A 22,956-nucleotide genomic window follows, 5' to 3' on the forward strand; every position below is an offset into this window, starting at 1 on the left:
AACTGGATAAAGTGTTACTTTCATAGTCTGAACATGACACATATCTGCTCTATATGTCATGCTAATAACATCACACAAATTCTCTAGCTTTATATATTTTCTTTTTTCTTTCAGAGTGCATCTTAAAAGACAGAACAACGGAGGAACCAGGTGAGTCCTGATGATGTCCCCCTCTGCCTGTCACGCGCTCAGGTTGACCCCACAGACCTCTACCGTCTCTACAGACTGTCTGCACGCACCTCTACCATCTCTACAGACTGTCTGCATGCAACCTCTACGTCTCTACAGACTGTCTGCACGCCTTTGTATTGTAATCTTTGTATTCAGATTTTAGATGATTTAATATAACTGGATAAAGTGTTACTTTCATAGTCTGAACATGACGCATATCTGCTTTATATGTCATGCTAATAACATCACACACATTCTCTAGCTTTATATATTTCTTTTTTCTTTCAGAGTGCAAATTAAAAGACAGAACAACGGAGGAACCAGGTGAGTCCTGATGATGTCCCCCTCTGCCTGTCACGCGCTCAGGTTGACCCCACAGACCTCTACCGTCTCTACAGACTGTCTGCACGCCACCTCTACAGTCTCTACAGACTCTGCACGCAACCTCTACCATCTCTACAGACTGTCTGCACGCCACCTCTACCATCTCTACAGACTGTCTGCATGCAACCTCTACGTCTCTACAGACTGTCTGCACGTCTTTGTATTGTAATCTTTGTATTCAGATTTTAGATTTAATATAACTGGATAAAGTGTTACTTTCATAGTCTGAACATGACACATATCTGCTCTATATGTCATGCTAATAACATCACACACATTCTCTAGCTTTATATATTTTCTTTTTTCTTTCAGAGTGCATCTTAAAAGACAGAACAACGGAGGAACCAGGTGAGTCCTGATGATGTCCCCCTCTGCCTGTCACGCGCTCAGGTTGACCCCACAGACCTCTACCGTCTCTACAGACTGTCTGCACGCCACCTCTACAGTCTCTACAGACTCTGCACGCAACCTCTACCATCTCTACAGACAGTCTGCATCCCACCTCCACCGTCTCTACAGACTGTCTGCACGCCAACTCTACAGACTGTCTGCACGCCACCTCTACAGACTGTCTGCACGCCACCTCTACGTCTCTACAGACTGTCTGCACGCCACCTTTACCTTCTCTACAGACTGTCTGCACGCCACCTCTACCGTCTCTACAGACTGTCTGCACGCAACCTCTACCATCTCTACAGACTGTCTGCACGCCACCTCTACCGTCTCTACAGACTGTCTGCACGCACCTCTACCATCTCTACAGACTGTCTGCATGCAACCTCTACGTCTCTACAGACTGTCTGCACGCCTTTGTATTGTATTCTTTGTATTAAGATTTTAGATGATTTAATATAACTGGATAAAATGTTACTTTCATAGTCTGAACATGAAGCATATCTGCTCTAAATGTCATGCTAATAACATCACACAGACTCTCTAACTTTATATATTTTCTTTTTTCTTTCAGAGTGCATCTTAAAGGACAGAACAACGGAGGAACCAGGTGAGTCCTGATGATGTCACCCTCTGCCTGTCACGCGCTCAGGTTGACCCCACAGACCTCTACCGTCTCTACAGACTGTCTGCACGCCACCTCTACCGTTTCTACAGACTGTCTGCACGCCATCTCTACCGTCTCTACAGACTGTCTGCACGCCACCTCTACAGACTGTCTGCACACCACCTCTACCCTCTCTACAGACTGTCTGCACGCCACCTCGACAGACTGTCTGCACGCCACTTCTACAGAGACTGTATGCACTCCACCTCTACCGTCTCTACAAACTGTCTGCACGCCACCTCTATGTCTCTACAGACTGTCTGCACGCCACCTGTACCGTCTCTACAGACTGCCTGCACACCACCTCTACGTCTGAGATGTATGCTTGCAAAAAAGACAGAGGACTAATGTGAATGTCTTCAGGTTGTCTACTTTAAAACAATTCCTCAACAGCAACAGCTACCATTAATAGTGGTAGTTCTAGATGCCCGGAGACATCTCTTAAAGCAGGGGAGAGTGTAATGGGTTGAAAATGCCATATCTGTAGTTCATAAGTGAACAGAAACCCCCCCTATTTTTTTGTTTTTAATTGGAACTACTGTTAATAGATTGTGAAGGTCAGTTACACTTTTCCGCCAGTAGGTGGTGATCTGATTCTGTTGTGGATCAACTGGAGAGATTATGCCTATACACTCTGCCCATGCGCAGTCCAGAAATAAACGCGTGAGGCATGAGGAAGACGCTAACTTTGTCCTCTCTCTGTTGATTCACAGCCATAGTACACATAAGGTTACACAGTGTTTCCTGGCCTGTGCAACCCTTGCTGCCGGTCCAGATTATCCCTAGGTCTGGTGCCGGTAACACTCGGTAAACCTGGAGGTGACAATGTCATTGAAGAGTACAACTCACGAAATTCGCTGAACCACCGCACCCGGCCACAGCTTGTCAACATATTGGCTAGCCATATGACTGAGAATCATGGGTAAGCGTTTCTTAAATACATTGTTCATTTTAAACCATTTCAGACTGAAAGGCTTTATATTAAGAAATAATGTAATGAATTTTCAAAATGCATGGCATTGAATTAACATAGCTGGGACATAGCATACAGTCATTAGCGGGGCACTTGAATTGTCTTTTTGTAGTATAAGAGTATGGTCTTGACCTGTTCTGTATGAGAAGTATTATAAGATAACTTCTGTTGGGTTTTGGTGCTCTATAAATAAAACTGACTTGAAATTAATTATTGTCTTTGCTCTAAAGGAGGATGCCTTCCCGTAAGCACAAGGAGAAATATGCCCTGGGAATTATTGCACTCTTTCCTTCGCTGAAGGATCCTTTTTCTCCAAAGGGCTATGTAAGTTTAAAAAACGGATTACTTCCTGAAAACACCAGATTTACAGACTACAGCTTTGGAATTTTAGTTAACATGATTGATGCGCCATAGTTACATACTTAAACAGTGGTGAAATTTCAATATTTTTGCATTTATTCCAAGTTCTTGATACTGACCTCAAATGCCACACCTTAGTACCACTAAATTGAAACTGTGGAGTATGCTACAAAGTTCACCTTGGACATGAATATGCAAAATACAATCACATAAATGAAAAATGTTCGTAGTGGCAATCAGAATGAATTGGGTTAATAGGATATTACACATGAATTGGAGAATTGCAAAAAAATATTACTTAAGTAACTGTCCTTTATTTTCACAGGGCAGTAACTGCACGTTCTGTAAGATCAATGAGTAATAGACCTTTGTAATGACTTTTTAAAAATAAAAACTTTTAACAGGAGCATCTCTATGATGGGGAAAAAGGCACTGGATATTTAGCATGGCGCCTCAAGACCATATCCAGGAAGACAGAAAAACGGCCAGCCAAGGCAGCCACAGTGGCTCAAGCACCAGGACCAAAGCGCCGGAGATTAGCAGCCACATTGCCTGAGCAGCTTGATGGAGATGCCTGCAGGGATGCTATTTCATTTCTTGTTCACTCTCCCGATGAAGCAAGTGTGTTTCAGAAGATGAAGATGACCTTGCAGCATCGCCAGGACCTAGTGCACGATCCGCAGAGAATCACAGATGTCTTTAAAGCATTCACACGATTTTTGGATGTCAAAGGACTGGTGAGTTGTTCTCCATTGTTTTGTTTGGTTGCATGTAAGCAATGAACAATACACTGACCATTGGTTTGATGTATTTGCATGTGTGTATGATCAACAGCTGAGTCAAGACTTCCTGCTCTTCTGTTTGGAGCTGAAATAGCCTCCAAGATGCTTGAGAAGTGGGACACAGCATTCAGGCCCAAAGTTATCAAAGAGGCCAAACACCTGACTCAGTCAACTGAGCTGTGCCGACTTTCAGAAGTCGCTGCTGAGAAACTCGCAGAGAACGATGACACCAGTAAGCGACATGACATGCTTGCTTTATATTCCAAACAGTTAGTGCTATTTACTTTGATAGATAAATAGCATAGGGAGATACTAATGATGTGTTTTGCTCCATTTTCTTCCTGATAGACTGGGACATGGCTTCTCTGCTGCTCCTTCTCCATCTCTTGCCACCCACAGCTGGACGGAAGAGGGCCAAGATAAGTTCCAGTGATGCAGTGGAGAAAAATGGTACACTTTCACAAGGTATGTACGTATCTCAATTAGAAAAAACCTGCAAAGGCATGTGATTCCCCTGTCTGCACGCCACCTCTACGTCTCTACAGACTGTCTGCACGCCTTTGTATTGTAATCTTTGTATTCAGATTTTAGATGATTTAATATAACTGGATAAAATGTTACTTTCATAGTCTGAACATGAAGCATATCTGCTCTATATGTCATGCTAATAACATCACACACATTCTCTAGCTTTATATATTTTCTTTTTTCTTTCAGAGTGCATCTTAAAGGACAGAACAACGGATGAACCAGGTGAGTCCTGATGATGTCACCCTCTGCCTGTCTGCACGCCACCTCTACCGTCTCTACAAACTGTCTGCACGCCGTCTCTACAGACTGTCTGCACGCCACCTCTACCGTCTCTACAGACTGTCTACACGCCACCTCTACCGTCTCTGCAGACTGTCTGCACGCCGTCTCGACAGACTGTCTGCACGCCGTCCCTACCGTCTCTACAGACTGTCTGCGCGCCACCTCTACCGTTTCTACAGACTGTCTGCACGCCACCTCTACAGACTGTCTGCACGCCACCTCTACCGTCTCTGCCTGCTCTACAGACTGTCTGCACGCCGTCTCTACAGACTGTCTGCACGCCACCTCTACCGTTTCTACAGACTGTCTGCACGCCATCTCTACCGTCTCTACAGGCTGTCTGCACGCCGTCTCTACAGACTGTCTGCACGCCACCTCTACCGTCTCTACAGACTGTCTGCATGCAACCTCTACGTCTCTACAGACTGTCTGCACGCCTTTGTATTGTTATCTTTGTATTCAGATTTTAGATGATTTAATATAACTGGATAAAGTGTTACTTTCATCGTCTGAATTTACGCATATCTGCTCTATATGTCATGCTAATAACATCACACACATTCTCTAACTTTATATATTTTCTTTTTTCTTTCAGAGTGCATCTTAAAAGACAGAACAACGGAGGAACCAGTTGAGTCCTGATGATGTCCCCCTCTGCCTGTCACGCGCTCAGGTTGACCCCACAGACCTCTACCGTCTCTACAGACTGTCTGCACGCCACCTCTACAGTCTCTACAGACTGTCTGCACGCCACCTCTACAGACTGTCTGCACGCCACCTCTACCCTCTCTACAGACTGTCTGCACGCCACCTCTACCGTCTCTACAGACTGTCTGCACGCCACCTCTACCGTTTCTACAGACTGTCTGCACGCCATCTCTACCGTCTCTACAGACTGTCTGCACGCCACCTCGACAGACTGTCTGCACGCCACTTCTACAGACTGTATGCACTCCACCTCTACCGTCTCTACAAACTGTCTGCACGCCACCTCTATGTCTCTACAGACTGTCTGCACGCCACCTCTACCGTCTTTACAGACTGTCTGCACGCCACCTGTACCGTCTCTACAGACTGTCTGCACACCACCTCTACGTCTGAGATGTATGCTTGCAAAAAAGACAGAGGACTAATGTGAATGTCTTCAGGTTGTCTACTTTAAAACAATTCCTCAACAGCAACAGCTACCATTAATAGTGGTAGTTCTAGATGCCCGGAGACATCTCTTAAAGCAGGGGAGAGTGTAATGGGTTGAAAATGCCATATCTGTAGTTCATAAGTGAACAGAAACCCCCCCCTATTTTTTTGTTTTTAATTGGAACTACTGTTAATAGATTGTGAAGGTCAGTTACACTTTTCCGCCAGTAGGTTGTGATCTGATTCTGTTGTGGATCAACTGGAGAGATTATGCCTATACACTCTGCCCATGCGCAGTCCAGAAATAAACGCGTGAGGCATGAGGAAGACGCTAACTTTGTCCTCTCTCTGTTGATTCACAGCCATAGTACACATAAGGTTACACAGTGTTTCCTGGCCTGTGCAACCCTTGCTGCCGGTCCAGATTATCCCTAGGTCTGGTGCCGGTAACACTCGGTAAACCTGGAGGTGACAATGTCATTGAAGAGTACAACTCACGAAATTCGCTGAACCACCGCACCCGGCCACAGCTTGTCAACATATTGGCTAGCCATATGACTGAGAATCATGGGTAAGCGTTTCTTAAATACATTGTTCATTTTAAACCATTTCAGACTGAAAGGCTTTATATTAAGAAATAATGTAATGAATTTTCAAAATGCATGGCATTGAATTAACATAGCTGGGACATAGCATACAGTCATTAGTGGGGCACTTGAATTGTCTTTTTGTAGTATAAGAGTATGGTCTTGACCTGTTCTGTATGAGAAGTATTATAAGATAACTTCTGTTGGGTTTTGGTGCTCTATAAATAAAACTGACTTGAAATTAATTATTGTCTTTGCTCTAAAGGAGGATGCCTTCCCGTAAGCACAAGGAGAAATATGCCCTGGGAATTATTTCACTCTTTCCTTCGCTGAAGGATCCTTTTTCTCCAAAGGGCTATGTAAGTTTAAAAAACGCATTACTTCCTGAAAACACCAGATTTACAGACTACAGCTTTGGAATTTTAGTTAACATGATTGATGCGCCATAGTTACATACTTAAACAGTGGTGAAATTTCAATATTTTTGCATTTATTCCAAGTTCTTGATACTGACCTCAAATGCCACACCTTAGTACCACTAAATTGAAACTGTGGAGTATGCTACAAAGTTCACCTTGGACATGAATATGCAAAATACAATCGCATAAATGAAAAATGTTCGTAGTGGCAATCAGAATGAATTGGGTTAATAGGATATTACACATGAATTGGAGAATTGCAAAAAATATTACTTAAGTAACTGTCCTTTATTTTCACAGGGCAGTAACTGCACGTTCTGTAAGATCAATGAGTAATAGACCTTTGTAATGACTTTTTAAAAATAAAAACTTTTAACAGGAGCATCTCTATGATGGGGAAAAAGGCACTGGATATTTAGCATGGCGCCTCAAGACCATATCCAGGAAGACAGAAAAACGGCCAGCCAAGGCAGCCACAGTGGCTCAAGCACCAGGACCAAAGCGCCGGAGATTAGCAGCCACATTGCCTGAGCAGCTTGATGGAGATGCCTGCAGGGATGCTATTTCATTTCTTGTTCACTCTCCCGATGAAGCAAGTGTGTTTCAGAAGATGAAGATGACCTTGCAGCATCGCCAGGACCTAGTGCACGATCCGCAGAGAATCACAGATGTCTTTAAAGCATTCACACGATTTTTGGATGTCAAAGGACTGGTGAGTTGTTCTCCATTGTTTTGTTTGGTTGCATGTAAGCAATGAACAATACACTGACCATTGGTTTGATGTATTTGCATGTGTGTATGATCAACAGCTGAGTCAAGACTTCCTGCTCTTCTGTTTGGAGCTGAAATAGCCTCCAAGATGCTTGAGAAGTGGGACACAGCATTCAGGCCCAAAGTTATCAAAGAGGCCAAACACCTGACTCAGTCAACTGAGCTGTGCCGACTTTCAGAAGTCGCTGCTGAGAAACTCGCAGAGAACGATGACACCAGTAAGCGACATGACATGCTTGCTTTATATTCCAAACAGTTAGTGCTATTTACTTTGATAGATAAATAGCATAGGGAGATACTAATGATGTGTTTTGCTCCATTTTCTTCCTGATAGACTGGGACATGGCTTCTCTGCTGCTCCTTCTCCATCTCTTGCCACCCACAGCTGGACGGAAGAGGGCCAAGATAAGTTCCAGTGATGCAGTGGAGAAAAATGGTACACTTTCACAAGGTATGTACGTATCTCAATTAGAAAAAACCTGCAAAGGCATGTGATTCCCCTGTCTGCACGCCACCTCTACGTCTCTACAGACTGTCTGCACGCCTTTGTATTGTAATCTTTGTATTCAGATTTTAGATGATTTAATATAACTGGATAAAATGTTACTTTCATAGTCTGAACATGAAGCATATCTGCTCTATATGTCATGCTAATAACATCACACACATTCTCTAGCTTTATATATTTTCTTTTTTCTTTCAGAGTGCATCTTAAAGGACAGAACAACGGATGAACCAGGTGAGTCCTGATGATGTCACCCTCTGCCTGTCTGCACGCCACCTCTACCGTCTCTACAAACTGTCTGCACGCCGTCTCTACAGACTGTCTGCACGCCACCTCTACCGTCTCTACAGACTGTCTACACGCCACCTCTACCGTCTCTGCAGACTGTCTGCACGCCGTCTCGACAGACTGTCTGCACGCCGTCCCTACCGTCTCTACAGACTGTCTGCGCGCCACCTCTACCGTTTCTACAGACTGTCTGCACGCCACCTCTACAGACTGTCTGCACGCCACCTCTACCGTCTCTGCCTGCTCTACAGACTGTCTGCACGCCGTCTCTACAGACTGTCTGCACGCCACCTCTACCGTCTCTACAGACTGTCTGCATGCAACCTCTACGTCTCTACAGACTGTCTGCACGCCTTTGTATTGTTATCTTTGTATTCAGATTTTAGATGATTTAATATAACTGGATAAAGTGTTACTTTCATCGTCTGAATTTACGCATATCTGCTCTATATGTCATGCTAATAACATCACACACATTCTCTAACTTTATATATTTTCTTTTTTCTTTCAGAGTGCATCTTAAAAGACAGAACAACGGAGGAACCAGTTGAGTCCTGATGATGTCCCCCTCTGCCTGTCACGCGCTCAGGTTGACCCCACAGACCTCTACCGTCTCTACAGACTGTCTGCACGCCACCTCTACAGTCTCTACAGACTGTCTGCACGCCACCTCTACAGACTGTCTGCACGCCACCTCTACCCTCTCTACAGACTGTCTGCACGCCACCTCTACCGTCTCTACAGACTGTCTGCACGCCACCTCTACCGTTTCTACAGACTGTCTGCACGCCACCTCGACAGACTGTCTGCACGCCACTTCTACAGACTGTATGCACTCCACCTCTACCGTCTCTACAAACTGTCTGCACGCCACCTCTATGTCTCTACAGACTGTCTGCACGCCACCTCTACCGTCTTTACAGACTGTCTGCACGCCACCTGTACCGTCTCTACAGACTGTCTGCACACCACCTCTACGTCTGAGATGTATGCTTGCAAAAAAGACAGAGGACTAATGTGAATGTCTTCAGGTTGTCTACTTTAAAACAATTCCTCAACAGCAACAGCTACCATTAATAGTGGTAGTTCTAGATGCCCGGAGACATCTCTTAAAGCAGGGGAGAGTGTAATGGGTTGAAAATGCCATATCTGTAGTTCATAAGTGAACAGAAACCCCCCCCTATTTTTTTGTTTTTAATTGGAACTACTGTTAATAGATTGTGAAGGTCAGTTACACTTTTCCGCCAGTAGGTGGTGATCTGATTCTGTTGTGGATCAACTGGAGAGATTATGCCTATACACTCTGCCCATGCGCAGTCCAGAAATAAACGCGTGAGGCATGAAGAGGACGCTAACTTTGTCCTCTCTCTGTTGATTCACAGCCATAGTACACATAAGGTTACACAGTGTTTCCTGGCCTGTGCAACCCTTGCTGCCGGTCCAGATTATCCCTAGGTCTGGTGCCGGTAACACTCGGTAAACCTGGAGGTGACAATGTCATTGAAGAGTACAACTCACGAAATTCGCTGAACCACCGCACCCGGCCACAGCTTGTCAACATATTGGCTAGCCATATGACTGAGAATCATGGGTAAGCGTTTCTTAAATACATTGTTCATTTTAAACCATTTCAGACTGAAAGGCTTTATATTAAGAAATAATGTAATGAATTTTCAAAATGCATGGCATTGAATTAACATAGCTGGGACATAGCATACAGTCATTAGTGGGGCACTTGAATTGTCTTTTTGTAGTATAAGAGTATGGTCTTGACCTGTTCTGTATGAGAAGTATTATAAGATAACTTCTGTTGGGTTTTGGTGCTCTATAAATAAAACTGACTTGAAATTAATTATTGTCTTTGCTCTAAAGGAGGATGCCTTCCCGTAAGCACAAGGAGAAATATGCCCTGGGAATTATTGCACTCTTTCCTTCGCTGAAGGATCCTTTTTCTCCAAAGGGCTATGTAAGTTTAAAAAACGCATTACTTCCTGAAAACACCAGATTTACAGACTACAGCTTTGGAATTTTAGTTAACATGATTGATGCACCATAGTTACATACTTAAACAGTGGTGAAATTTCAATATTTTTGCATTTATTCCAAGTTCTTGATACTGACCTCAAATGCCACACCTTAGTACCACTAAATTGAAACTGTGGAGTATGCTACAAAGTTCACCTTGGACATGAATATGCAAAATACAATCGCATAAATGAAAAATGTTCGTAGTGGCAATCAGAATGAATTGGGTTAATAGGATATTACACATGAATTGGAGAATTGCAAAAAATATTACTTAAGTAACTGTCCTTTATTTTCACAGGGCAGTAACTGCACGTTCTGTAAGATCAATGAGTAATAGACCTTTGTAATGACTTTTTAAAAATAAAAACTTTTAACAGGAGCATCTCTATGATGGGGAAAAAGGCACTGGATATTTAGCATGGCGCCTCAAGACCATATCCAGGAAGACAGAAAAACGGCCAGCCAAGGCAGCCACAGTGGCTCAAGCACCAGGACCAAAGCGCCGGAGATTAGCAGCCACATTGCCTGAGCAGCTTGATGGAGATGCCTGCAGGGATGCTATTTCATTTCTTGTTCACTCTCCCGATGAAGCAAGTGTGTTTCAGAAGATGAAGATGACCTTGCAGCATCGCCAGGACCTAGTGCACGATCCGCAGAGAATCACAGATGTCTTTAAAGCATTCACACGATTTTTGGATGTCAAAGGACTGGTGAGTTGTTCTCCATTGTTTTGTTTGGTTGCATGTAAGCAATGAACAATACACTGACCATTGGTTTGATGTATTTGCATGTGTGTATGATCAACAGCTGAGTCAAGACTTCCTGCTCTTCTGTTTGGAGCTGAAATAGCCTCCAAGATGCTTGAGAAGTGGGACACAGCATTCAGGCCCAAAGTTATCAAAGAGGCCAAACACCTGACTCAGTCAACTGAGCTGTGCCGACTTTCAGAAGTCGCTGCTGAGAAACTCGCAGAGAACGATGACACCAGTAAGCGACATGACATGCTTGCTTTATATTCCAAACAGTTAGTGCTATTTACTTTGATAGATAAATAGCATAGGGAGATACTAATGATGTGTTTTGCTCCATTTTGTTCCTGATAGACTGGGACATGGCTTCTCTGCTGCTCCTTCTCCATCTCTTGCCACCCACAGCTGGACGGAAGAGGGCCAAGATAAGTTCCAGTGATGCAGTGGAGAAAAATGGTACACTTTCACAAGGTATGTACGTATCTCAATTAGAAAAAACCTGCAAAGGCATGTGATTCCCCTGTCTGCACGCCACCTCTACGTCTCTACAGACTGTCTGCACGCCTTTGTATTGTAATCTTTGTATTCAGATTTTAGATGATTTAATATAACTGGATAAAATGTTACTTTCATAGTCTGAACATGAAGCATATCTGCTCTATATGTCATGCTAATAACATCACACACATTCTCTAGCTTTATATATTTTCTTTTTTCTTTCAGAGTGCATCTTAAAGGACAGAACAACGGATGAACCAGGTGAGTCCTGATGATGTCACCCTCTGCCTGTCTGCACGCCACCTCTACCGTCTCTACAAACTGTCTGCACGCCGTCTCTACAGACTGTCTGCACGCCACCTCTACCGTCTCTACAGACTGTCTACACGCCACCTCTACCGTCTCTGCAGACTGTCTGCACGCCGTCTCGACAGACTGTCTGCACGCCGTCCCTACCGTCTCTACAGACTGTCTGCGCGCCACCTCTACCGTTTCTACAGACTGTCTGCACGCCACCTCTACAGACTGTCTGCACGCCACCTCTACCGTCTCTGCCTGCTCTACAGACTGTCTGCACGCCGTCTCTACAGACTGTCTGCACGCCACCTCTACCGTCTCTACAGACTGTCTGCATGCAACCTCTACGTCTCTACAGACTGTCTGCACGCCTTTGTATTGTTATCTTTGTATTCAGATTTTAGATGATTTAATATAACTGGATAAAGTGTTACTTTCATCGTCTGAATTTACGCATATCTGCTCTATATGTCATGCTAATAACATCACACACATTCTCTAACTTTATATATTTTCTTTTTTCTTTCAGAGTGCATCTTAAAAGACAGAACAACGGAGGAACCAGTTGAGTCCTGATGATGTCCCCCTCTGCCTGTCACGCGCTCAGGTTGACCCCACAGACCTCTACCGTCTCTACAGACTGTCTGCACGCCACCTCTACAGTCTCTACAGACTGTCTGCACGCCACCTCTACAGACTGTCTGCACGCCACCTCTACCCTCTCTACAGACTGTCTGCACGCCACCTCTACCGTCTCTACAGACTGTCTGCACGCCACCTCTACCGTTTCTACAGACTGTCTGCACGCCACCTCGACAGACTGTCTGCACGCCACTTCTACAGACTGTATGCACTCCACCTCTACCGTCTCTACAAACTGTCTGCACGCCACCTCTATGTCTCTACAGACTGTCTGCACGCCACCTCTACCGTCTTTACAGACTGTCTGCACGCCACCTGTACCGTCTCTACAGACTGTCTGCACACCACCTCTACGTCTGAGATGTATGCTTGCAAAAAAGACAGAGGACTAATGTGAATGTCTTCAGGTTGTCTACTTTAAAACAATTCCTCAACAGCAACAGCTACCATTAATAGTGGTAGTTCTAGATGCCCGGAGACATCTCTTAAAGCAGGGGAGAGTGTAATGGGTTGAAAATGCCATATCTGTAGTTCATAAGTGAACAGAAACCCCCCCCTATTTTTTTGTTTTTAATTGGAACTACTGTTAATAGATTGTGAAGGTCAGTTACACTTTTCCGCCAGTAGGTGGTGATCTGATTCTGTTGTGGATCAACTGGAGAGATTATGCCTATACACTCTGCCCATGCGCAGTCCAGAAATAAACGCGTGAGGCATGAAGAGGACGCTAACTTTGTCCTCTCTCTGTTGATTCACAGCCATAGTACACATAAGGTTACACAGTGTTTCCTGGCCTGTGCAACCCTTGCTGCCGGTCCAGATTATCCCTAGGTCTGGTGCCGGTAACACTCGGTAAACCTGGAGGTGACAATGTCATTGAAGAGTACAACTCACGAAATTCGCTGAACCACCGCACCCGGCCACAGCTTGTCAACATATTGGCTAGCCATATGACTGAGAATCATGGGTAAGCGTTTCTTAAATACATTGTTCATTTTAAACCATTTCAGACTGAAAGGCTTTATATTAAGAAATAATGTAATGAATTTTCAAAATGCATGGCATTGAATTAACATAGCTGGGACATAGCATACAGTCATTAGTGGGGCACTTGAATTGTCTTTTTGTAGTATAAGAGTATGGTCTTGACCTGTTCTGTATGAGAAGTATTATAAGATAACTTCTGTTGGGTTTTGGTGCTCTATAAATAAAACTGACTTGAAATTAATTATTGTCTTTGCTCTAAAGGAGGATGCCTTCCCGTAAGCACAAGGAGAAATATGCCCTGGGAATTATTGCACTCTTTCCTTCGCTGAAGGATCCTTTTTCTCCAAAGGGCTATGTAAGTTTAAAAAACGCATTACTTCCTGAAAACACCAGATTTACAGACTACAGCTTTGGAATTTTAGTTAACATGATTGATGCACCATAGTTACATACTTAAACAGTGGTGAAATTTCAATATTTTTGCATTTATTCCAAGTTCTTGATACTGACCTCAAATGCCACACCTTAGTACCACTAAATTGAAACTGTGGAGTATGCTACAAAGTTCACCTTGGACATGAATATGCAAAATACAATCGCATAAATGAAAAATGTTCGTAGTGGCAATCAGAATGAATTGGGTTAATAGGATATTACACATGAATTGGAGAATTGCAAAAAATATTACTTAAGTAACTGTCCTTTATTTTCACAGGGCAGTAACTGCACGTTCTGTAAGATCAATGAGTAATAGACCTTTGTAATGACTTTTTAAAAATAAAAACTTTTAACAGGAGCATCTCTATGATGGGGAAAAAGGCACTGGATATTTAGCATGGCGCCTCAAGACCATATCCAGGAAGACAGAAAAACGGCCAGCCAAGGCAGCCACAGTGGCTCAAGCACCAGGACCAAAGCGCCGGAGATTAGCAGCCACATTGCCTGAGCAGCTTGATGGAGATGCCTGCAGGGATGCTATTTCATTTCTTGTTCACTCTCCCGATGAAGCAAGTGTGTTTCAGAAGATGAAGATGACCTTGCAGCATCGCCAGGACCTAGTGCACGATCCGCAGAGAATCACAGATGTCTTTAAAGCATTCACACGATTTTTGGATGTCAAAGGACTGGTGAGTTGTTCTCCATTGTTTTGTTTGGTTGCATGTAAGCAATGAACAATACACTGACCATTGGTTTGATGTATTTGCATGTGTGTATGATCAACAGCTGAGTCAAGACTTCCTGCTCTTCTGTTTGGAGCTGAAATAGCCTCCAAGATGCTTGAGAAGTGGGACACAGCATTCAGGCCCAAAGTTATCAAAGAGGCCAAACACCTGACTCAGTCAACTGAGCTGTGCCGACTTTCAGAAGTCGCTGCTGAGAAACTCGCAGAGAACGATGACACCAGTAAGCGACATGACATGCTTGCTTTATATTCCAAACAGTTAGTGCTATTTACTTTGATAGATAAATAGCATAGGGAGATACTAATGATGTGTTTTGCTCCATTTTCTTCCTGATAGACTGGGACATGGCTTCTCTGCTGCTCCTTCTCCATCTCTTGCCACCCACAGCTGGACGGAAGAGGGCCAAGATAAGTTCCAGTGATGCAGTGGAGAAAAATGGTACACTTTCACAAGGTATGTACGTATCTCAATTAGAAAAAACCTGCAAAGGCATGTGATTCCCCTGTCTGCACGCCACCTCTACCGTCTCTACAGACTGTGTGCACGCCTTTGTATTGTAATCTTTGTATTCAGATTTTAGATGATTTAATATAACTGGATAAAATGTTACTTTCATAGTCTGAACATGAAGCATATCTGCTCTATATGTCATGCTAATAACATCACACACACTCTCTAACTTTATATATTTTCTTTTTTCTTTCAGAGTGCATCTTAAAGGACAGAACAACGGAGGAACCAGGTGAGTCCTGATGATGTCACCCTCTGCCTGTCACGCGCTCAGGTTGACCCCACAGACCTGATACCACTCAGGAATATTTAAAGTATTTCTAATTCACTTCAGTGGACATTTTTCTTCAGTTTGTGACGTAAAGACTCACAACACGTCAGTTTAAAGGACTCAATCAAAGCTTTTTGTACGTTAATATAACATTGAGTCCTCCACACCTAGCAGCTCTGATGAAGGGGGTTCAGGTCAGGTGGTCTACAGGGTCCTTCAACATGTCAGCCTGCTGGGACAAATAATCTGATTTATCATTGAGACATGAATTTAGCTTCTCTATTCCTCCTTTTATAAACCTCTTTAATCAGATATGTGATGACCAGAGGATTCACATGATTACATTTCTGATGCTGTAAAGAACCTGAATAATTTCTTATTTATTCCCTGTTCACAGTTGCATGTCGAGAGCCGACTTTCAAAATTCTTGATCAAACAAGTGACCAGGCCGTGCTGCAGTGTGTCGTTAAAGGAGCTTCTCCCTTACCTAAAGTGGAGTGGAGGGACAGTTCTGGAAACATCCTTCATACTGAAGAACCACAAGTCACTAAAAATGAAGATGGCAGCTACGACATCATCCTCCAAACGACTGTGACCAAGACCGACACCTACAGCTGTGTGGTCACACAGGACGCCATCTGTCATCAGATCAACTCCAGCAACTATGTGTACATCCAAGGTGAGATTCTCCTTCATAATAATTAAATGTGTCTTTGTTTTAGCGTGCTCAGACTCAGGTCAGAGTGATTCAGCTCAAAGCAGTGTATACAGGGATTCAGTCCCATTGAGCCATCAGGTAAATGTGTCCACCTGAGAGCAACGTTCAAATCTAAACTGGGACTCTGTTTGATGAATCACCAGTGACAGGAGAGATAATGAACTGGGACCATTGAGAAATCACCAAAGTCCCAGTGAGCTGTAGTGAACATGTGTGTTTTCATCCTATCAGCTGACTGTGCAGAATAAACACACAAACCGTGACAGGATGAAATGAGGCTGAGATGAATGTCACCTTCAGTCTGAATCTCCAGACTGTCTGCACGCCACCTCTACAGTCTCTACAGACTGTCTGCACGCCACCTCTACCGTCTCTACAGACTGTCTGCACGCCACCTCTACCGTTTCTACAGACTGTCTGCACGCCATCTCTACCGTCTCTACAGACTGTCTGCACGCCACCTCTACAGACTGTCTGCACGCCACCTCTACCCTCTCTACAGACTGTCTGCATCCCACCTCTACCGTCTCTACAGACTGTCTGCACGCCACCTCTACCGTCTCTACAGACTGTCTGCATCCCACCTCTACCGTCTCTACAGACTGTCTGCACGCCAACTCTACAGACTGTCTGCACGCCACCTCTACAGACTGTCTGCACGCCACCTCTACGTCTCTACAGACTGTCTGCACGCCACCTTTACCTTCTCTACAGACTGTCTGCACGCCACCTCTACCGTCTCTACAGACTGTCTGCACGCCACCTCTACAGACTGTCTGCACGCAACCTTTACGTCTCTACAGACTGTCTGCACGCCACCTCAGAGACTGTCTGCACGCCACCTCTACCGTCTCTACAGACTGTCTGCACGCCACCTCTACCGTCCCTACAGACTGTCTGCACGCCACCTCTACCGTCCCTACAGACTGTCTGCACGCAACCTCAACCGTCTCTACAGACTGTCTGCCACACCACCTCTACGTCTCTACAGACTGTCTGCACGCCACCTCTACCGTCTCTACAGACTGTCTGCACGCCACCTCTACAGACTGTCTGCACGCCACCTCTACCGTCTCTACAGACTGTCTGCACGCCACCTCTACAGACTGTCTGCACGCCACCTCTACCGTCTCTACAGACTGTCTGCAAGCCACCTCTACGTCTCTACAGACTGTCTTCACGCCACCTCTACCGTCTCTACAGACGCTCTGCACACCACCTCAACCGTCTCTACAGACTGTCTGCCACACCACCTCTACGTCTCTACAGACTGTCTGCACGCCACCTCTACTGTCTCTACAGACTGTCTGCACGCCACCTCTACAGACTGTCTGCACGCCACCTCTACCGTCTCTACAGACTGTCTGCACGCCACCTCTACAGACTGTCTGCACGCCACCTCTACCGTCTCTACAGACTGTCTGCAAGCCACCTCTACCGTCTCTACAGACTGTCTGCACGCCACCTCTACAGACTGTCTGCACGCCACCTCTACCGTCTCTACAGACGCTCTGCAAACCACCTCTACCGTCTCTACAGACTGTCTGCACGCCACCTCTATGTCTCTACAGACTGTCTTCACGCCATCTCTACCGTCTCTACAGACTGTCTGCACGCCACCTCTTATATCAAGAAGACAAGTCCCTGAACCTTTTAGTTCTTTGAAGAGAAGTCCCTGAACCTTTTAGTTCTTTGAAGAGAAGTCCCTGAACCTTTTAGTTCTTGGAAGAGAAGTTCCTGAACCTTTTAGTTTTGAGAAGTGAAGTCTCTGAACCTTTTAGTTCTTTAAATAGAAGTCCCTGAACCTTTTAGTTCCTGAAGAGATGTCCCTGAACCTTTTCATGGAAACGAACTGGTTCACTCTCATGTTTGTGTTTCAGTTCAAGTGACGGTGAAAGAAGACAGTGATGCTGTGTTACCGTGTTCCCTCAGCACCAAGGAGAACATCCAGACCACGGCCTTTGACTGGAAGAAAGGAGGTCAGGATGTGTTCTTTTACAATGGAAGAGATTTTAACAGTCAGCTTGAAGGTCGAGTGTCACATTTTAATGAGGAGCTGAAGAACGGTAACGCCTCCATAAAGATCAGGAAGACGAAGGTGGCCGACAGTGGAGACTACACCTGTATTTTTCCTCATCTGATCTCATCTCATCCTCCTCAGCAGTTCACCATTGAGCTGGTTGTTGGTGAGTTTTTAAAAAAAAAATGTTTTATTATATTTAAAAACATTGTTAGTAAGATGACAGGTTTAAGAGTCACTGATGAACTTTATTTATTTTCTGCACAAACGAGATGTGACGTGATTCAGGGAGTTTTTATGGGGGGGGGGGAGAGGGAGGAGAGGGAGAGGGAGAGGGAGAGAGAGAGGGAGAGGGAGAGGGAGAGAGAGAGAGAGAGAGAGAGAGAGAGAGAGAGAGAGAGAGAGAGAGAGAGAGAGAGAGAGAGAGAGAGAGAGAGAGAGAGAGAGAGAGAGAGAGAGAGAGAGAGAGAGAGAGAGAGAGAGAGAGAGAGAGAGAGAGAGAGAGAGAGAGAGAGAGAGAGAGAGAGAGAGAGAGAGAGAGAGATTGAATCTGGTCCACCTGCTTCAAGGACTAAAGTCTGTGTACATGTGGAGTTCAAACTAACCACTTGTCCACCAGCATCAGACTCTTTGACTCTTATTACAAACAAGTCTCCTCTCTCCTGCTGTAGCTTCAGCTGATATAAAGTCAGAGACTGAAGCTTTGTATTCAGATTTTAGATGATTTAATATAACTGGATAAAATTTTACTTTCATAGTCTGAACATAAAGCATATCTGCTCTATATGTCATGCTAATAACATCACACACATTCTCTAACTTTATATATTTTCTTTTTTCTTTCAGAGACATTCTTTACATTACCATATATTTTTGCCTCTCGATGTAACAGTTTTAGTTTGTTTATGCTGATTGGATGTTACGAGGCAGACACATGTTCATATCATCAGGAGAAAGTAAAGACTCTGAGGGTTCATGTAGTGTGTTAGCCTTTCTTGAATCCTCGATTCAGGACGTGTGATAAATGATTTATCAGACAAAAAGTTTTCTTTTGCTTTTTTTTTCTTTATTTCCATTTTTAAAACACAATAAATGTACCATACAACGGGTCATTAGGTTGAAATGTTCAGGATATTTTACTCAACTTGTCTATAATATCTGAAGTTTCATGTTGACAGACTGAACAGGCTCAGAGATATTTGACAAAGTGCAGTACAGAGCATGTCCAGCAGGTGTCCACAGAGCACTCTTAAACTTTTATAAAGTTACCAAAATAAGATAATTCACCACACTTTGAATCAACAAAAAGTGATTTAAAATGTGTGAAAGTCTTTGATTCTGCCTTTAACAATAAATGTTTGTAATTTAATTACATTTTATACAGGTTTTATAAATTACTTACACCTCTACAAATATTTAAATCAAGTTTTTGTGATTCGTTTATGTCCCACTGTTGCTCACATTACGTAACGGTTAACTTCTGTATATGCTCAGGCAGTCAAATTCGCTGTGTCCCATTCCAGAGGCTGCAGCCTTCGGAGGGTGTGGCCTTCGCGGTCCATGAAGGCCACACCCTCCGTGGACCGCGAAGGCTGATCCACGCGGTCTCCTAGCAACCCTGAGAGTGTCCGTTTTTTGATTGCACCGTTTTATCAACACAACTCAACCGCAAACACCTAATTTTTATATTTATATTTGTTTTAGATTTACAATGGAGCCAGGAGATATAATTAATTTATTTATTTTGATAGTACAGTTTTTTATGATTCTGAAAAAGAGAGAGAGGGAGAATTATATGCGCCGACGTGTGCTTTATCTCCGGCTGAGTCAGCACCATGGACAGGTGAGTTTACCTTCAGATTGGTTAACATGTTTGTACTTTAGCTTTAATTTGATCTCCTCAAGACCTGGAGGCAGTTTCCCGTGGGTTTGCAGGGCTGGCGAGACACAGGGCCTTCAGAGGAGCAGCTGGAGCGATAGACGGCTGCCATGTCCGCATCAAGCCACCGGGCGGCCCTGATGGTCAGTGCTATAGGAACAGAAAACTATTCCCTTCCATCATCCTGCAGGCTGTTTGTGACCATCAGGGCCGTTTCAAGGACACCTATGTGGGCTGGCCTGGGTCTGTGCATGATGCACGAGTGCTCAGGCACAGCCCACTCTATAGGCGTGGACTCTACCCTCCTCCAGGGCAGTTCATCCTGGCAGACGGGGGGTATCCGTGCCTCCAACACCCACTTCCCCTCATCACTCCCTACAAACAGCCTGTACGAGGTGTGGGAGCCCAGCGCTTCAATGTCTGTCACTCCAGGGCACGCTCCATTATAGAGCATGCTTTTGGGATGATGAAGACGAGGTTCCGTGCCATCTTCCTGCAAGCGCTGGAGGTGCACCACACCTTTCTACCACATGTAAGTAATCATTTAATAGGACATTTTACAATTGTTAATAACAATAAATCAAACAGGAGGATTTATTTTTCAGGTGCTATAATCTTTTCCTTTTTTTATCATTTACTATTTCAGGTCATAACAGCATGTGCCATCCTCCACAACATCTGCCTCGGGGCAGGTGACATCGTGGCCCCAGAGGATGAGGCTGAGGAGGATGGGGCAGAGGATGAGGGGGAGGACGGTTTGGAGACAGTCAGTGGTGCTCCCTGGCGGGACCAGCTGTCTGCAGAGGTGTCTGCCCTGGAGGAGGTACCACCAGACCACCAATATTTGTGACATGGCAACCGTCAGTCGAGTCAGCCCTGCAAACCCGGTCATTAGACGATGCGGTGGACAGTGTAGAATCCCAAACACTCTGGAGACCACCACTTGCCAGCCAGAAGAGTGTCTCCATTTCCTGGTAGAAGGCCCAGCAGCACTAAAATCAGGACGTGTGTCCGGCTGTCCAGCACAGGCAGAGCCAGGTTTATCCTGTAGTATACCTTTTGTTTTTAATCAAAATAAATGTAAATAACAGATTCATGTACATAATATATTGATATTAAGATTTTAAATTACATTGATTTTACTTTAGTTTTTTTTATTTATTAATAAATCAAAGTTTAATTTATATTCTGCTGGTTGTTTTCATTATAGCTATACCAGTTCATGTTGATAATTGACACAATAGAGGTTATATTTTGGACAGTATAATACTGTGAAACATGGTTACAATAATACTCTTCATACGGATACAAGCATCATGGTTTTGATATTGTTTTCTTAATTCAATCAGAAAGTCCATTTCCCTGTAGTGCCAGACTAAGCGTGGTATTTTATACGGAAGCTCTGAGGATTGGATTAAGTGAAAGCGCAGAACTTTCATGATATGCTTACCTTGTTGTCCAGTGAGAAACTATGATCAGCGGCTCCTTGATACCTCACTGGACTTTCTGTAGATCTAGTCACATCCTTTTAGTCATTTATAATTAAAAATATTAAGACACGTCTGGTTATTTTCTGCTCTCCAATGTAGGAAGCTAGAGCATAAAAACAGCAATATAATAGAAACTGATCATATCTGAATTACATTTAAAGGATTTGAATTAAATAAAAAGTACATTAAACATAGCAAACTTAACTATGAAACAAAACAAACTGTTTTAAATCAAAAAAATTATTTTCATTATTTTTCAATTAATCGTTCTAGCAAGGAAAACATCTGCGCCATCTGATCCTTGGTCTCCTGTGCCCTCTTCTCTTCTGTCTCTCTTTGATACTTTATGTCCTCCTTAATCAACTCCATAAGCTCTTTGTGGTTGTCACTTTCTCGCTTCCTCTTTCCTCCTGTCTGGCTTCTCTCTCTCTCTCTGACCTCTCCTCCTCCTGGTCTCCCACTGCCGCGCTGGGCCCTGAAGTGTTCTCAGGGATGGAGGCGATTAGGACTGGGGGTGAGATTGAATGCCTCTGTCCCAACACCTCATCCATGAGGACAAACCAGTGGGTTTCCCACTCACGCCCTCGCCTGACCCTGGACACTTGCAATCCTAAGGTAGAGGAAATCAATCATGGCAGTTGACTACAACAACAATAACCGCAGTAAACACAAATGTTATCAATTTGTATGGATAGAACTAATATAAATTACATTTCAATGCATAGATTACATACTTTGTATTTCTTTTTCAGGTTGTCCCATTTCTTTTTTGCCTGCATAGGTGACACACTGCCATCCAGGCCCATTGTCTGTAAAATAGTTCTTATTACAGAGATAACAGAAAAGAGAAATCATGTTAGCACAGGGGTGAAAACTCACACACATCCCTCTGACATTATTTATTTTAGTCATCAGTTTTCATTATTTACTGGGTGTCTTATTATTGTGGCCTTTATGATGAGGACCAATTACAGCTTTAAGTACAAGATGGTCTAATGGTGATAATACTGCCCGTTGTTTTTCTTAATTACCTCCAAGCAAAGCTGGCTGTGTGTTTTGCTCCTGTGAAAAGGTGATCTGTTTCCCCCGCAGCTGTATAAACTGAGCAGTATGCTCCTTGCTCCCTGAAATCAAACGAAAAATGTTTAAGTAAAAATAACGTTAAATTATGCTTCACTCTAACAAACGTTTGAGCCAAACGTTTAAAAACCGTTTGGCTACTGGAGTTATATTCAACTGAAAACCAGAGTTCACAACCTGTCTAAATGTTTTTAACTTGTTAAAGTTAACTCTGTTAACTGAACTAAAAACAAAGCAAAGTAAGTTAAACTAATGTTAAGAGATGCAAAGTAAAATAAACTGTTATCTCAACAATCGTTAGGTCGAGTTGATAGTTTAACGTTATCTAACGTGTCCAACCTTACAGCATTAAC

General features: G+C 43.8%; 1 protein-coding gene across 1 annotated transcript in view; it reads left to right on the plus strand.

The window, feature by feature from the left end:
• Positions 1-20,482, plus strand: part of LOC306818135 (uncharacterized protein) — a gene marked incomplete at both ends in the record, with an annotated part of 126,522 nt that extends 106,040 nt beyond the window's left edge. The window contains 6 exon segments of the mRNA XM_079335510.1: positions 6,149-6,251; positions 6,533-6,620; positions 7,600-7,675; positions 7,792-7,886; positions 7,888-7,908; positions 20,345-20,482. Of these exon segments, the coding sequence (XP_079191636.1) occupies positions 6,149-6,251; positions 6,533-6,620; positions 7,600-7,675; positions 7,792-7,886; positions 7,888-7,908; positions 20,345-20,482 (521 nt within the window).
• Positions 20,483-22,956: the final 2,474 nt, after the last annotated feature.

The sequence above is a fragment of the Symphodus melops genome, assembly GCF_947650265.1.
Source record: "Symphodus melops genome assembly, chromosome: 22".
NCBI classification, from domain to species: domain Eukaryota; kingdom Metazoa; phylum Chordata; class Actinopteri; order Labriformes; family Labridae; genus Symphodus; species Symphodus melops.